General features: G+C 40.5%; 1 protein-coding gene across 1 annotated transcript in view; it reads right to left on the reverse strand.

The window, feature by feature from the left end:
• LOC133961268 (inactive N-acetylated-alpha-linked acidic dipeptidase-like protein 2) overlaps nt 1-17,562 on the reverse strand; it is a 376,914-nt gene that overhangs the window by 297,750 nt on the left and 61,602 nt on the right. Inside the window, exons 2-3 of the mRNA XM_062396349.1 lie at nt 3,964-4,134; nt 452-629 (exon numbers count right to left, since the gene is read on the reverse strand). Of these exons, the coding sequence (XP_062252333.1) occupies nt 452-629; nt 3,964-4,126 (341 nt within the window). The 5' untranslated portion in view covers nt 4,127-4,134. The remainder of the gene's footprint in view (nt 1-451; nt 630-3,963; nt 4,135-17,562) is intronic.

Genomic DNA, 17,562 nt, shown 5'->3' on the forward strand with positions numbered 1-17,562 from the left:
CTTGATTTGCAATTGGACATTTGACAGGGTGCTATTGCCTTTTCATAGCAGCTGAGTCAGTGTTGGGGCAAGTTACTCAACACCTGAGGGCATCATTCAGGCCTTGAACTCAGTGGTGCTTAGGTGGGTAATAAACAACCTATCCATCCTTGCAAGTCATGTGTCAAATTGATCAGTTTGTGGGGAAGGTGCAAGAGCTACTGCCACTATGTGTGAAGGAGTGTGCACTCCTTTAATGCAATTAATGCATAGGGTAACAGAAATAAACCCATCAGCCTGAACAATCAATGGTGTGATTGGTTTTAATTATGTGGAGCCTAAAGATACAGGCTAGACCAGGGTTGGGATACCTTTTGTTCCTATCAAGGGTCATTTCATTTTTGTAATATTCGGTTATTTGTCGTAAAATAATTGGTCATGCAAAAGACTACACTGGCCGATCCTGAATTACCTGAGCAGGAAGCAGTGAAGTCGTCTTTGACCTTTGTGAGCAGGAGCCCTGGTAAAGTGGGAGATGTAGTTCGGATCTTCCTGGAGTCGTTCAAACCGACCATGTGGTGAAACAGAAACTGAAGGCTGGATGGGTTCCATCAACTCGGGGTCAGGATCAGGGCCAGGGTCTGAACACGCTGAAAGTGACAACCATGACCAACCTGTAAAATCTGTTGTTAATATGATGGGGTTATTTTGTTACTTGGGTTCAGACCAAAGTATCTTACCTACAGATTATATTTAATTCCAAAATTAATTTTCTCCAGAGCTTGAAGCCTAGTAATCCTCTAATTTTAATCTAGCCCAATAATCACTTTTGTTGCATTACGTGAAGATCCTTGGGGTCTTAATGAAATGTCTGTAACATATTTTGGTCAAAATACCACAAGGATAATTTAAAAACAGCACCCTTTTTACCCTGTCTAAAACAGCTCTCCTCAGATTGACCTGTTCTGAGTGCCCCCCCCCCCCCCCCCTTCACAAAATACAAGCGCCCAATTCAATTTTTTGCAATCCATTACCTCTGTAGAAATATGGCTACTGGAGATGAAGATACAATCTTGCAACCATTTTGTTTTGAACCTGACTCAGGTGTGCTGAAGTCTGGCTGCGAGATCCCCAGCTCCCCAGTGGGCAGTGGGAGCTTGAGCTGGCGCAGCAGCAGCATCCTTCGACACTGTTGAGTCAATGTGTCCCGGGGTCCCTTGTTTATGCGGCCACTTAAATGTCTGACGGGTAGCAGCAGCGAGCTAACACTAGTCGGGTTCTACCGGCCCGGTTGGCTCGCGAGCCTGAATAGCATTAGCTCGCTCGTCCAAGGCCATGTAGCGAGACTCCCTACATGGGCATGGTGTGACTGTGGCGTTTACTTCAGTTGTAATCCCATTCGACGCACTCTAGCGTATCGTTTCTGACATAGAGGAACCACAACAAATCGCGGGAGTTGTTTTTTTCCAGAGTTATTGGGACGGTAGACCTGCCAGATACCCAAATTATATCATAATATTGATCATCTTGTGCAATCAAGTGAAACCAAAATATTAATCAAAGCAAAGCCTCTATGGTCTTTTCTTTCAGAGAAACAGTTGGAGCTGGTTCAAACTTACCAAACTCCTACTGCTTTGGGGTAACTGTAAATGGGAAATGGAGTAAATACTTAATGCCGAGTTTTGAAACGATCAGCCCACTTGCTTCAGAAGGCATTTGTGAGGATGGAACTCCGCCACTGATACAGAGCTCCAGGCAAAATTCAAAGCCGAAGAACTCAAGTCTAGCTTCAGGATACTTATGAAGTTTCTCTCTTTTGCAGCTGCTGTCAGTAGCAAACTCTTCACATTAAATGCAGCATTTTTCTGCAGTGAAACGTCTTAAATCATCTGTAAATGGTTGGGAATGATTTCTCTACAAAAAATATTTTAGGATGATCAAATGCATGAAACAGAAATTATTTTTGGCACGATTCTACCATTCAGAAAATAAAATGGACCAACTTCAGCCTAACTGACAAAGTATCACTGTATCAAATGTGCATCATAAACATGTTAAATAATGAATAGATCTGAAAGGATCATGCACAGCAGGCTCAATCTGTTACTAGCACATTTTAAACCAATTCTTATTACAATACGGTACGTCAAACCAGTAAGTGCAATATAAACCACAATTTAATATTGTCTACCTCATGGTTTGAGTACTATTTTTGCTGTTAGGAGCAGTGTGGGTCTCATTAATGTTTCATAAATGATGCACATTTCCATCATGCTAAGTGTCAGGACATCAGTTAGACAATATTTATTTACATGTAATGAGTTTGATTTGTCCTATTAGTCGAGCAAACAAATCACCTCTTTATAAACATGTTATATTGCTTCAAGTAAGTTATAATTCAATGTGCATCTCGTTAAATGGTTGGTATCGCAATTGCTGTTTCACCAAAGGATTTGTTCAATTATAGCAATGACAAAGTCAGGATAATGTGGTTTTGGGTGCAAGGAAAATTGAGCAAGGGAAATTGTAATCTGTTGGTCACTATGCATAAACTGTCAATGGAGGCATGTAATTAATTGTAATACAATGGGCCCTTGAATTACATTTAATTATGGTTGTAGTCCTTGATTATTATTGTTAATACAAATTTGAAGCTGATGCAAAACATTCTATAAACACAGTTCTGTGACCACGTTACATACGTGTAAATTGTTTCTGAATGTCAGATTTTGTTGCTGCTACTTGACGCAGCACTGTATAAATATCTCTTAACTCTCTGATGCTAGCTTTCAAGTGGTAGTTCCCCAAGAAATTAAAATGATCCAATTACCTACTCACCACTATGCCGATGGAGAGGTAGTGTTTAAGTCAACAAACACTTCTGGAGTCTCAGGGATAAAAAGTGTAGCAGCGGAATCCAATACAATTGAAGACATTAATGACCTATCTTCAGACGTAATTAAACAACAAAAAAAAACATAACATTCCTCCAAACTGCTTGTGAGGTGTCGTCCCAGTGTCCGGAAGCCCCAACATTCATATTCGACTTGAAACGAGGTAATTTCCATCGTGGTTTAAGCCAGCGGACATTATCATTTCTGACGGTCCCTGAAGGCACCTCGACTGAAGATATCAGCAGACATTTTTGCTCGGGGTAAATAACACAGTTTTGACTCAAATGCGGTGGGGCCCTCCAGGCACTAGGATGAAACCACATGAGCAGTATGGAGGCATGTTATGTTTAGTTTTGACATTGCCAGACCAATTAAAATGTGAATATGAGTCTGGAACCTCTCAATTAATTTACAATTTCAAACAGGAATTATCAAGGGTCACATGCCAAAATGCCTCCGGATGTAATTGAATAGACCTACAATCAATAAGCGCAACTTAACATGTGATGATGTGACGAGTGGCAGAAAAGTGAAAACAGGCATAGACCAGCACAGTCTACATCTGAGTTCTGCATCTTTTGCTATAGCGAATAAAACAGACATTTTCACATCAGCAGCCATCTTAGTTGTTGATGATGATGGTTCAGTGAGAGGAAGATTACCGGCTGTGACTGACCAAACCGGTTTAAGGATGGAAGGAAATCTGACCTCACTGATTGGTCTGGTCTCAGGCTGGTCAGTAAAAGGGCATACTATAAATGGGAATCATACCCAAAATCTAGCTGGTGTCCAAGCTACAAAGATCATAGACTGTTAGACTGTTGGACAGTCACACAACTAAAAGGCATCTTTGCAGTGTCAAAGACCTGGTTGCCATTAGTTTTTTTATGGAAGCCTAAAATCTCTATTTTGTGACCATTTTATAAAACCATGCCCTGCAAGTCTGCTTAACGAGGATTGACAGCTGTTCTTGAATCACTTAAAAGACGTATTGGAACTTTTTGCTCTATTTTACCACATTGGCAGATATCTTAACTGGCATTGAGTTTATAGGAAATTGGGAGAATATACCATTTCAACCAAATCCTACCTGATCTCTGGCAGTCTATATGTTGCATCTGCATTCGGTCCATGCTTGGTCCTGGCTCCTGCAGCTCCTCCTTGTCTAGGTCCCAGTCCAGACCTCCAGAGCAGTGTGGACCCTCACCGACCAGTGGGCCACCCTGGGCGTCACACACTTTCCGGTATGCCATGATATCACCTGGGAACACATACATCGGATTTTCATTTACACCGATTTTACACAATGGGTTCCTGGAAAAACAAACATTAGACCCCATACACGTTGAAAATCAAAGTCTAAATCTCAAACACTGTCACATGTCCTCTGTTCTCTGTTAGTGAATAACTGGTTTCATTGCAATTGAAATTGCACCCTTTCATTTCCTCATAATTTTTCGTCAAGGACAGCCATTTATCATGTTTGAATCAATGAAAATTCAAAACAGTGAATGTAGGGTGTGACCAGTGTTGCCAAATGTACGATCATTATCATATTTGTACGATGATTTTATCCTCTGTACGATCAATAATGCATGATGTACGATAATTAGATCATTTTGTGAAACATATTATTGTTTTCGCTGGTATCAGTTGTTATTTGGATAGAAGAATATAGATCACGCCTGTATATAGGCATCGTCTCTCACGTGATGTCTTTCCTGAGAATGAAGCTTGTGATGATGATCATGACTGTCACGTCATGACGCTGTGACTCGTGTCGACTGCTTGACGCAAGTTCTTCCTGTCTTATGTTTCGAATTAAGAGCCTTGTGCCTTGAAAAGGAACGTTGCTGTACACTGAACGCTTTGGAATATTGACATGTCTTCCAAGTGTTGGTATTGAGCATCCCATCCTTACTCTGGTTGCATACAATGATTTTTTTATCAAACTATGATGCATTTAAGCTTCTCCTAAGATTCTTCAACATTTCCCATCTGGCAAAGCTGGGTGTGACGACAACAAACCATTACAACAGTACATCTTGTTGAATTGGTTTTGGCCTAAACCCAAACAGTTACACCTGTTTTTAGACTAACAGTTGCTGCTTTGAAAAGAGAAATTATGTGGTTTTAATAAAGAATAAAAGTCAATGTAGTGTGCTGTCAATTGAAGTTGAGTGATGTAATGCAACATGCAACTTTTTTAATGGACATCTAATCATCGGGTGGGGGGGGGGGGGGGGGCTGCATCCTCAACATTGAAAATAAACAGCAAAGAGACCGTACCATCAGATGCTAGATAAGATGCATTTATTAGTCCCAAACACATGCACAGACATGCAAAGGCACACTCATGCAGGTGGGGAAATTTAATCTCTGCTTTTAACCCATCTGGTGCAGGACACACAGAGCAGTGAGCGATCATGTACGGCGCTCGAGGAGCAGATGTTGGGGGAGTAAGGTGCCTTGCTCAGGGGCACTAGACAGGGTAGGTTCGTCTTTTGTTGTTTCTCCATGGAGTCGAACCAGAGTTGAACCAGAGACCTTCTCTGACCATAGTCCAAGTTTCTGCCACTAGACCACCGCCTCTCCGTCACTAGCTTTTTGTAACACAACAAATTGAAAACATTAATGGAGTGGAATTGTTATGTATTAATTGTGGGCTATATTTGATCTAGGCATGAAGTACATTCCATGTAACCGAAGCAGTGTTATATCATTGTGGATATAAGCCACCCGGGTCAGATTAAGACTTCTCACTGAACTCTAGGTAATCAATGTTGCATAAATGCTGGATATAGTTGTAAATATGATAAATGTGGTTAAAAGCTACTTCAGCTGTGACTGATCAGAGCCTCTTAGCACATATGATGACTAAAATCACAGCAGGGTGCTGCGCACACTGTACTAACACGCATTAATGCAATAAAGGAAGTGAAGTTAGATGAAGGCATATACTTAAGTACTAGACTAGACTACTTTGTTGGAAACGATATAAGTACATAGTATTTGTTGCTAGGAGATGTGGCATGAAGTAGGAGATGGTGAATGTTGGTTGCTGTTTTGTATTGTAGAGTACAACCAGCACCTAATCAACAACATTAAAACTCACCAGGGGACATTGGGATTGGGTCTCACCACAATGGCCAGAGACAAACCATTTGCTTTTCAGCATTCTTTATTTCTTCCACCACACGTGAGAAAATATAAGTGAAACCAACACAAATTGTCCCCCACAAACGTTTTCAGGTTTCTCGGCTCAGCCTCTTCCAGGCTCTCCTTGTGTGTCTGTCTTCATCCCTTGTGTTACTCCTGAAGTCTCTCTCTATCCTTCTGTCTCAGTCCCTGCCTTTCTCTGACAGCTCCGCTGCTGTCTGTTTATTCCAGGGAGAGCTGAATGGCCACCTAGTTTTAGCTCACCTCTCCCTGGTTCGCCTGGAGGTGCTCACTGAGCCACCTCCACAACCTTAAAACTGCAGTGAAATTAATCCTGTTCAGTAGAAAATAGAGGATTTATTTAAATGAGAAACCTACATTTTTCAAGATGGACTTTTAATTTATTTAACAATAAGGGGAGATGCAGGTTAGTTTGGGATGTGGCACATGTAAAGAAACTAAACTGTCTAAAGATAATGTAGTATTTTTCAATATTATATTCATTGTCACATACATGTTTTACCCGCTTTCACAGTGAGCTTGTGCATTCAAACATGGGTATGGGGAAGAAAAACTACCCCTAAATTAATCTTTAGAGTTAGTGGACAGTTGATATGACTTTAGTTAACAAATAACAAACTATTTATACATAATGATAGATTTTGTAGGAAACCCTCTAATTGTGGATTATGTCTGAAAAAATATAAATTAACCTGTACATCATTTTTACCACAATTTTCCTGGTACTGTTTTCAAGAGTCCACTTGGACCTACTTCTGTGTTCCTCTGCAGAATAATCATGAAAAATCATGAAATCTCAATTAAGTTTCATGATTGTAAAAATGTAATGTAATACATCAACATCTCAGGTGTCAGTAGCAAAGAAGTGCTGCAGAAAAAAACTCTAATGTCCAAAGGCTGTTTAAAATGCCATGTTTTCTATGAATGGAATGCTAGTCAGTTCAACACAGCCAGCCATGAAGTCCAGGACACTGGAATCCAGCGTTTGCATTCCACGTACACAAACCTAGGGTCTGCTTTGAATAAATGTAACCAAAAATAAGAAATTATTGTTCTCATCCTGATGTCAAACAAATTTTGTTTTAATCAGTATTACTTTTAATTTAAAAGTATATTTTAAGACACAGGGTGAGCCCCTGGTTTCACTCATCTACCACATTTCAGGGAAACCTGCTAGATAATCTTTTGACAAATTAACAGATTTAATGCACCAACAATTTAAGTGTTCTATAGTGAAAGTACAATTGTAGAACAATCCAGCTCTGAATAGGTCACAGACATCTGAGTGAACTGTCCTTGTTTAGACAGAGTGGCCACTTTTGTGTTTGTAAGCAGGTTGGAGATCGAATTGAGATGGAAAGGAGAATGGCAGTGGAAAGACACACAGATGGAGACAATTAGAGGAAGAGTTCGGGAGAGGAGGGAGGATGGAGTCAGTGAGGGATGAGGAAAAAACAGAGACAGTGGCAAAGACATGAAGAAAAGCGGCCTAAAACAGAAAAGGCAGAAAAGAAGCGGCAAAGTATTTATACATGAAGGAGAGAGGGTAAAAAGCAGAGGGAAGAGGTCTGGGAGTTCCCTGGCATCAATCTTCAATGCTCCACCACACTTCCATTACTTCTGGCTCAATGCAGATGCAGGATCCTCTCAAGAAAATGGAACAAAAGTTCATTTAGCTGCTGACCTCCGGCTGCAGCCACAGCAGTGAGCTTTTAGCGTGATACCTATCACCAGCAGTGAGAGTGAAAGTCTGGTCACATCAAACCCTTTCTTTCCTTTCCTTTCTCTTTTGTGGGCACATGTAATTTGTCAATTGGCTACTTGAATTCGATAGAAACATTTCATTAAAGATGAGACAATTGCCTTAACTAACTAATTTGATTGGTCGACTTTCTTATAACAATAATTACAAACATTTAAAAAGCTAAAAAATAATAATAATAATAATAATTATCATAATAATAATACATTTGTTTAGCACCTATTGCCCAATACAGATTAGACATGAGTCAATCTCGAGTTTTGTAATATTGTAAAACATTAGCATTCTGGATTGTGTTAAGGGCTACAAATGCAAATGCCTCCTCATGAGTTCCGGCCTGTAGAGAGGCTCTAGCCGATGAGTCACCACATGATGACTGACAGCTGGCATTTCTGTGCCATTCACTGCTCTATCATAAAATGTGACTCAGCCCGTAATGGCCAATGACACACACCACATCTGCAAGTTTTCATTACTACAGGTGAAGGTGCATCTCCCAGAATCAGCAGTCCCATTAATTACAGTTACACAAGTGAATCCTGCTCCTATAATAGTGAAGGTATTAGTGACATTATTATCTTATATTGTTATAATATTTCATTTAAATTGTAATACGTTAGATATGTTTTATTTCAACATAAGTTGAATGCATAATATTGTATCACCCCTTTATGTCTACCCAGGCCCTCTACTTCATTCATATTCTGCCAGTTTTTTTTTTTTTCCCTGGAGAATTCTCACTCGAAACAATGTTCAGTCAAGAATCAAAGAAACACTGCGCTGCCTCTTGAAAGGCTCACTGCATATTTCTTCATGATCGACTGCACCTTGGAGAGGTGGTCATAGAGTGTAAATCCCATAATCATCTTATTACTGAATGTGTCAGTGACAATAATATAATCTTAAAAGTGTGATGAATGCGACATCTCCGATTAAATGAAGGTACGTTAGAGCTGAATCATATGGCGACACGAGGGTTAAATCTTTGTTTACTTCTAGAAATGTCTGCGAAGTGAAAGTAGAGGAGAAAACAGAGTGGAAGGGAGATTAGCGTAAATTATACTTCACTGGATCTTTAATCAACGTGTGTTTTGTTTTTTTATAGGAGTGTAGCAGTTATTATGATAGTATACATATCTGACTAACAGAGTATTCCACCATCCTAATAGTTTCGTAAGGCTGTACTGAACACGGTGTTGCTTTGTCTTTGCTCGATGCAAAATAATTTAGAGTTCAAAGTGTTACTATGCTAACAGCTGCTAAGGTTCAGTTGTACTTTTACTTCAGAGTAAAAGTACAGCTGAACCTTTAATAGCCAGTCATAGACCATAATATTGGATGGATCTAACTTTTTACGAACAAAAACATAGAATTGATTAGATAAATTCAGATGGACATAACTAAATATTTGATTTAACTCAATCTTCTCAGGGTCCTAGGTCAAGCAGCAACTATTGAACAAGATGGGAGTAGATGAACTGTTTGGAGCGTTCTGGTGCTGTTTAAGTGAGTGCGCAAAGCGGTGAACTGAATTAGATTTGAAAGCTGCTTTTCTTACCATGGTCTGACACCGGAGCAGCAATCAGCACTATTTTCTCACAGTCCCTAGGCTAACTCTAAACAAGGCATCTTTGAGTCTCCTTTGGGCTGCTTTTCCACTGCCTCCTTGTAATTTCAAGTTACAAGTGGTCAAATGTTGATGTCTGCGACCGAAACATAATTCTGAAGCTCTTTTATAATAAATCCCTTTATGAGGGGCGACTCGTGCCTGTAGCCTAGGCTGGATGGGTCGAGGTTTTATTCAAAGTCAAATTTGCTATGCTTATAATTTAATTTTGAAAACAACTACATATAGTTAGAAAAGAGCTGTCAAAGGTGACACCTAAACACACGGAAACTTAGGAACACTACAATTCAGAAATGTGAAATCTGCATTTAAATTATTTGTTATTGTGGTTGTGTAAAGATATGTAATACACAATCTCAAATATGTGTTGCATCTTTCCAAAATTTGGCAACATTTGTTGTATCTCATGTACTCAATAGTGTGGTAGGCATTTTAGATGTCGCGTGCATCAATGCTGTGTGGAAAAATACCCTGATCAATTATGTAGTTCTTTCATTCTAAAAGTGTCCATTACATGCAATCCCACATCAAAGTATGGCTTCTTTTCTGAATAACAGTCATTTCCAGTACTAAACCTGAGAACAAATTCTGCATAACAAATACAAAGCCTGATGCAGCAGCTGCTTTGTTTGACCTTCACAATTCCTATAATCATAAACAGCTCTGTGGCTTCGGAGAGGAACAACAGCATTTGTATGCTGGGACAAAGCCACCCTTCAAATCCTTTCTCTGATATCAAACACTTGCGCACGAGGACACACACACACAAGCACAAAAGCACACATATCCGTGTAAGCCTTTTTCTTTTATAGGGAGGGCAAAAAAAAAATCAGGTTTGAGGAACAAAGTTGTCTTTTATCTCTTCTCTTTTGAATTGACAGGTGATCTGCTGTATCTGCTATTTTTCACTCGTCTACATTAGATTAACCCATCATTCATAAATAACTGCGGCCGCTGGCGAGCTGCTGTGGGGGTCGAACACGTTTAGTGTGATCGGGGCAGAGAGACAGAGAGAAGCAGAATATTTCCCCGAACACTCCCTCTCACCAAATAGCTTCATTTGACGTGACCTTGTCAGCTGCCGTAGTTACAGAGCATGAAGTGAGCTGTCAATCATTGATCCCACCCCCTGCCACAGAGAAGAGCCGGGAGTGCAGAGGGAAACACTCGCAAAGAACACAAATTATTCATAATCCCATGTAAATTATACATTAAAACGATGTCAAAGTTACCATCCTCTGTATATTTCCATGCATGAAAAACATACACATGCAGATTAGAAAACAACCACACCCCCACATAATGGAGGAAATGGTACGAACCACTGGGGACAAATAAGCAAAGCAAACAGCGGTGTAATGAAGTGATTGAGTGTCTCCATGGAGACTCGGTTCACTTTCCGAGGCAGTCAGCTGCAAATGAGGTGAAATCAGAGCCAAAGCTTTATCCCATGTGTGAGCATGCTAAGGTGCAAACGTATTGGCAAAAGGACAAGCAGCTAGGAGTGTTTATAAAGAGAGCCTGTGTTTATTAAGACATAAATAACAATAGATAAAAAAAAAGTGTGCTTTTACATTCAGTTGTGGTTATCTGTATCTTTGTTGTGTACACAGAAGTGAAATATGCAGTTGTCATTGTCACTGAGACAATGTGACTTTTTAACTCATCAGTCACTCTTGCACTGCCCTTTTGTTTGTTTTTTAATTGTTTGCTCCTTCCTGCATTTGTCCTGTGCTTCACATGTGTTGTGGGAATCTCTGTAAACCAACCTAAATTTTTTGGCCCAATGCAAATGTTCTCCAAATATAGCTTAAACTATTATTACTCTGCATTCAGATTATAATTTTCCTATGTGACCTTCTAGGTTGGTATTGGTGATGATAGTGTTGAATTATTCCTGGTTACATTTGAAAGTGAGGAACCACAATATGCCACATATTACGCTCCACATGGGACGCTGTCTACATAATTGTCTACTGTAGCATATTGACCATTTTATTATCTAAAGCTCCAATTAACCATACAGCGTTTTGCAATTTGCATTTTATATATTCATATCATACAGCTTAAAACAGATTCAGTGGCCACTTGGGGACCCTCTGAAATTGTGAATGCAACGTCGATGTGGTGAAAATCACCACCTTCTGAGTTCATACTGCCAACTTATATGCAAAGTGTTGCTATTTAGCCTTGTTTGCTTTCAGTAAACCCTGTCTCCCTCTGGCTCGATTTTCTAGATCTGTATTTATGTATTTTAATCACTGTAGCAGCCACCCATATTCTTATTCATCCAAAGTTTCAGAATTAAGCCAAAACTTCTCTCACACTTCTCATAATATTTTATTAGTTCTCCGACTTGATGTCTTGCTCTGTTGCTGCATTGTACAGCTGTGTGTACACAGTGCTATTTGCCACATGCTTGCTTGTGTGATCATAAATAAAGTTTTTTCATCCATGCAAATCGCCGGACCTCATAGATTCAGCTGCTGTTGTGTGCGTAGTGTCATGCAAAGCAAATCTCTTTCTTATTAAATACCTTTTTCTTTCAGTCCGTAGTTTCAGTACTTGTCAGTAATAATGAAGTTATAAACAGGAGACCACCTCAGAGACGGTTTGATGAATAACTGTTTCAAATACATCAAAAGCCACAGGAACATTCAGCATAGAATGTCAACCACTGTCTCATGAGCTATAATGGAATGCAGCAATGCCCTGATCCTTGTGTATCAATGAGCTGTGTTATGTGATAACTGACAGTCAGTTAATTTAAAGTCTGTCCTTTGCCGGCTATCTGCAGAGAGACAGATCAACATGCAGCTTATTGGGATCCATTAAACAACAGAGCCAAAGGTAGGCTCTGTTCATTTCTGCTTGAACATATTACCTGGGTCTCACATGCTGGTATCCATCCATAACCACAGCATTGACATCTGCCTGGTGCCATGTAGCTGGGAGAGTGTCTTACAGGCTGCAGGGCCACCACGGAAAACCTTTATTGTTATAGCGTTCATGATTTAAATATGGCTTCCCTGGGGTGAAGAGGAAGAGTCTTCTTATCTAGCTGTGTTTTTGTATTTCTTTTCCTTAATACCCATGTTCTTCATTGTTTCTCTCACGCTTCCCTGCCCTCGCTCCCATTTGGGCTACTCTGACAAGTTGGAGGAAGTCTGTTAAAAAACTGCATTACCAACAAGTCAACAGGTCATATTCCACATTATGTCTGAAGGTCAGGTTTTATTTGTTCTGTGGTGGGGGCTATGGATTGGGGCACCAGAACTTGTAGATCTGCATAAGGACAAGTCAGGTATCCAAAAGCACTCAGAATTTCAAATATTGACATCCTTCAAATTTTTCTCTGGGAATAGACAGGTAATATTTGATTATGCTTAACCAGGAGAAAAAAAAATCTTCTTTTTTTTAAATTTACAATGATAACCGTGTGCCCGATGTTGATTACTAGTTGCTGTAAATTTAGGGTTAATTTAGGGTTAATGAGCATAAAGATAATTCGAAAAAATCCCCATCAGTCTGGTAAAACAAAATAAACACTGTTCTGATGGTTCAGCACACTTTTATACATGGAACGTTTACCAGCACTGACTGATGATCACCTCTGCCACCACAGAAACCACTGTGAACTGCCGCTCTGCCAATCACATATGCTGCGGTTTAGAACCAAGGGAGTGTCAGGGTTTGGGGGTCTCTAAGGGCGGACCAGCATGCCCCAGGCCAGTGACTTTAACCACATTGCTGTGCTAGTACTGTTAAGGGGATCTGCACCACGTGCTACAATGTTTCCACCATTGGTCACATGACCACACCAGTGGACAATCCACTGGTACCAGACTAATCATAACCTGGGTTACGTTGTGTACACAATTGTTGATGTGGTTATCTGGTGACACAGATGCCATATTTAGGGCCCGAGCACCGAAATCGGTGTGAGGCGAATTTTTTACTATTATTATTATTTCCCTTTGGGGGGCTTTCAGGGTATAGACATGCTCAAAAAGTTGTGAAACTTTGCAGGAAATTCAAGGTCTGCGGATTTTTTAGTATTCTGGAGAAATTTGAATTGGGTGTGGCAAAATGGCTCAACAGCGCCCCCTGGAACCAGCCCCTAGGTTTCCCCTTCTTCGATCTTCACCAAAATCGGGACATAGGTGTATCGTGACCAGTCATGACAAAAAGTCTCAAGGAGCATTGTGAAAAAAACAACAGGAAGTTTGGTTCCACGCCATCAAAACACGAGCATCTGTATCGCGGACACACATTGTCCAATCGAGTCCAAACTAGACATGTAAGACAAGAGTCCCGGCCTGATGACATCTACACAGAAATCATGACTTGAAATCACAGCGCCCCCTGGTGGCAACAGGAAATGTCTTTTTTTTTGCATGTCTTACACTTGTATTTCTCCTCATCCATTGACCTCAACCATGTCAAACTTTATCAAATGGGTCTCAAGACATTGATAATGAAGGCATAAGATAACTGTGACTTTTCGTCAAACGCCATATTAATGGCGTGGCATCAAAGTTCATCAACTCGCCGTGAAACACTAAATTGCTTTAACTTCAGTGTTCATGGTTCTATCTCACTCAAACTACATGTGTGTAACAACTTCCCCCCTCTGAAGATATTCATATTGTTTTAAGGAATGGGCGTGGCAAAAAAACTGACCAGCGCCCCTAACAGGCAGCCCCGGAACTACGATTGGCCGACATGTACAAAAATCGAATTGGGCATGTGTCTTTTCATAACAAACAAATAAGTATATTGGATAGATATGCTAGACCAAACAGGAAGCCCGCCATTTTGAATTTAGTGTCCATTTTAGCCATATTCCATATTTTTTCTTTGATGTACTTGTCATAGAGCTTTCATCTGATCAACTTCAAATTCAGATGAGTGTCATCAAAACAAGATTAAGAAAAAAAGTGACTAAGGGATTTTTTTTCCATCACACCGTGTGACCGTAGCGTGGCGTCAAAGTTTGATTAAACGCCATCAAAACAATGGTGTATCTCAAACATACATGGTCAAATCGAGTCCAAACTAGACATGTAAGACAAGAGTCCCGGCCTGATGACATCTACACAGAAATCATGATTTGAAATCACAGTGCCCCCTGGTGGCTACAGGAAGTGAAATGTTTTATATTTTGATGAACTGCTCCTGGCTGCTTTACAATATACAGCTCAAATGACCTCAGTGAAGTCATTGGATCAAGGTCAGAATTGTGACATTTCCTCAAACCATGTAAACATTGATGTTTGGCGAAGGATCATCCTTTGCCAGACGAGGCGATGTTTTCATAAGTCCACTGTGCATTGTCCAATTACTACCACACTTGTCATATGATAATAGTATAAGCCTGAACAGCTCTGTGTCAATATTTCCTCAGTGTAATAGCGCCACCTACTGATTCGCCAGGAAAGTAGTACTTTGTTAATCCACTCTGCATTATCCAACCGGCTCCAAACTACTGACCTATAATCACAATACTGATCTGAACAGCTCCACATATAAATATTAGTTCAGGGTCATAGCGCCACCTTCTAATCAGTGTGAAAATTACGTTGTGGTAAAATTGTCCAATTGACACAAAATTGCTCACGCTATATCAGAGCGGCTACTTGAACAGATCTATATGTCTGTGTGTAATAATAGTGATCGCGCCACCTACTGGCAAACCTACTGCCGCAGAGCGCAAAATGGATGCAACGCGGAGACATGCGCTTGGTCATCGATCGCTCTCTCCACCGACCGCAACAGGCTTCAACGTGCGGGTGCTCGGGCCCGCCAGTGCTACAACGTAGCCCTAGTCTATATATGGTATTCATTGCATTTCAGAGATTACACAGCTCCATAACGTTGCCAGCTTTTCCAGTTCAGTGATAAAAAAACTCATGTGTATTATCACCATCAGTTAAACCAGATCTGCAGCAGGGTGAATGTAATCCTCAGACACAGTGACCCACACAGAAGTTGAGGTGATTTTCTATAGAACACGGTGAAAGGGGTTCAGATTAAATCACAGATGCAGTTTAAACCCAAGCACCTGTCGACACAGCAGCAGTGGGGTTGAAGAGGATTGTGTGGCTATGACCCTGACAGCACAGCCTTAATCCCGTCCTAAACCCTTAAACTGCTGCTAAGCTAATGATGTCGTCTCAGTATTGGCTCCAGGTCAAGCTGGTCGTGTCAGTGCTTTTGTGGTGCTTTTTGCCTGCCTTGGGTAACTACCTGCCTGCCGGCTACTTCATCTGCCAGTCCGTCCTCCCTCAATTCAGAGTGTGCCAGTATCCTGCCTGATCATCTTTTGACCTGAGGGCTTTGATCATCAGTGCATCTGCTGCCTGAAGACCAGTTTTCCGTCACCTACCAATCTCTCAGTGACCAAAGACTTCCTGAACCAGAATCATCCATTGAAAACAGTCATTACAACCTTAATTATATATTCATTGTCTGAGTCGTCCATGAGGTCAAGCACCTGCTAAAATCACAACAACGTGCTACCGTAAATTGTACTTCGACAAAAATAAATAAGTTGTGCTGTATTCCATAATGATTGCTCCATCTCTCAAGTGTAGTTGAGTCTCCTTTAAGTGTGTTACAAGTAGGTTACAACATATCTTTGGCTGACAGGTGGAGCCTCTCATATATAACAATGATCCTCTGCAAATACAGCACATTTCTTTCCTCTCGAGACTTTCTAGCTGACAATGACATGTCTCCTAAGGGCCAATATACAGTAATTACAAACCTGTGTGGATCCACAAAGTATACACACACATAAAAGTAATATGTGGTTGTTTTTTTTTGTCTTTTACTGCCAGTTTGTGACAGCTGCTACCCCCCCTACCATCGCTTTTATCTAACAGAAGCATTATGCCTGGCCAAGGGGAGATTTACACCAACACACACATACATCCACGGGAGTAAACACCTCCATCTTCCCATCCCTCCAAACACCTCTCCTGTTTGATCTCTCCCATCTATCCACCCCCCTGTTTAATCCCTGTTTCTCCCTTGGCCTCCATCAAATGAAATGCAAATAGCCCGGCATAACCTGGGGCGTCATTTATCTAAATTAGAGCGCCAAGTGTGGATCCCCATGGGACACCCATATGCTAGCACAGTTAGCGTCATTAGCTTCATTAGCCTGTGTCAGACCATTAATTACACATCAAGCCTATCAGTTAACTGGGGATGAGGGTTACCATCCTCTCTGGACTTTAGCGAGCAGGGAAGAAAGAGACATGAGCTTTTATCATTGAGAGGGATGAATTCGTGGAACACATTTGAAAAGAAAGAAAGAAAAAAAAGTAAAACATCATCTGAGATGTTTTTTCTCAAACCCCATATGTGAAAATCAGCAATTCTCCAGACTACGCTCTGATACGATATTCGTCATTAGATGTGAACCAGGGCAGTCTGCATTAGAGATGATGAAACTAGAATTCAAAAAAAGACATCTCACAACTGATCAAAACCTTTAATTAGATGATTTCAAGATAACAGTAAAGTAAGCAATAACCCTGTGGGGCTCATTTTGCTGAAGTCAAACCTGTAAAGATACCATCATACTATTCTAGTGATCACTTGCCACTGTGGCGAGTGCAGATAAGTGTCCCTGCATAGTCTGTCTCTTTGAGTCAACTCCTTTAAAATGACCGTATTAGTAAACCCCAGTTAGAGGAGTGCAATGGTACATTATGCAGGGAAACTTTCAGGTGAGATGTTACCTGACATCATCTGTCACTGTTGAGAAATGTCATGTAACAATGGCACAAATAGAACAGAGGCCTAAAGCCAGCAAACTCTGTACTGTAGGGTATACGGCAATATGTGATTACAGTTTGATCATTTGAGCCACTGGCAGTCAGGGCTGTCCGGGGGGAGAAGAGTTCAGGAGAGGTGCACTTGAGTAACATTACCTACGTTAAGTACTTAGTACTTAATAAGTGCATGTTCCTGTCTTACAGATTTAAATTAAAGGTCTGAGGTGGTGTAAAAGTACAGTCATATAGTTATAATAATGTTATATTAGACAAACGTTCAATTAAAGAACATCATAAAGACATCTAAGTGCATTGATATATCCAGTTCTTTAA

This window comes from Platichthys flesus, chromosome 9 (genome assembly GCF_949316205.1).
Source record: "Platichthys flesus chromosome 9, fPlaFle2.1, whole genome shotgun sequence".
Taxonomy (NCBI): domain Eukaryota; kingdom Metazoa; phylum Chordata; class Actinopteri; order Pleuronectiformes; family Pleuronectidae; genus Platichthys; species Platichthys flesus.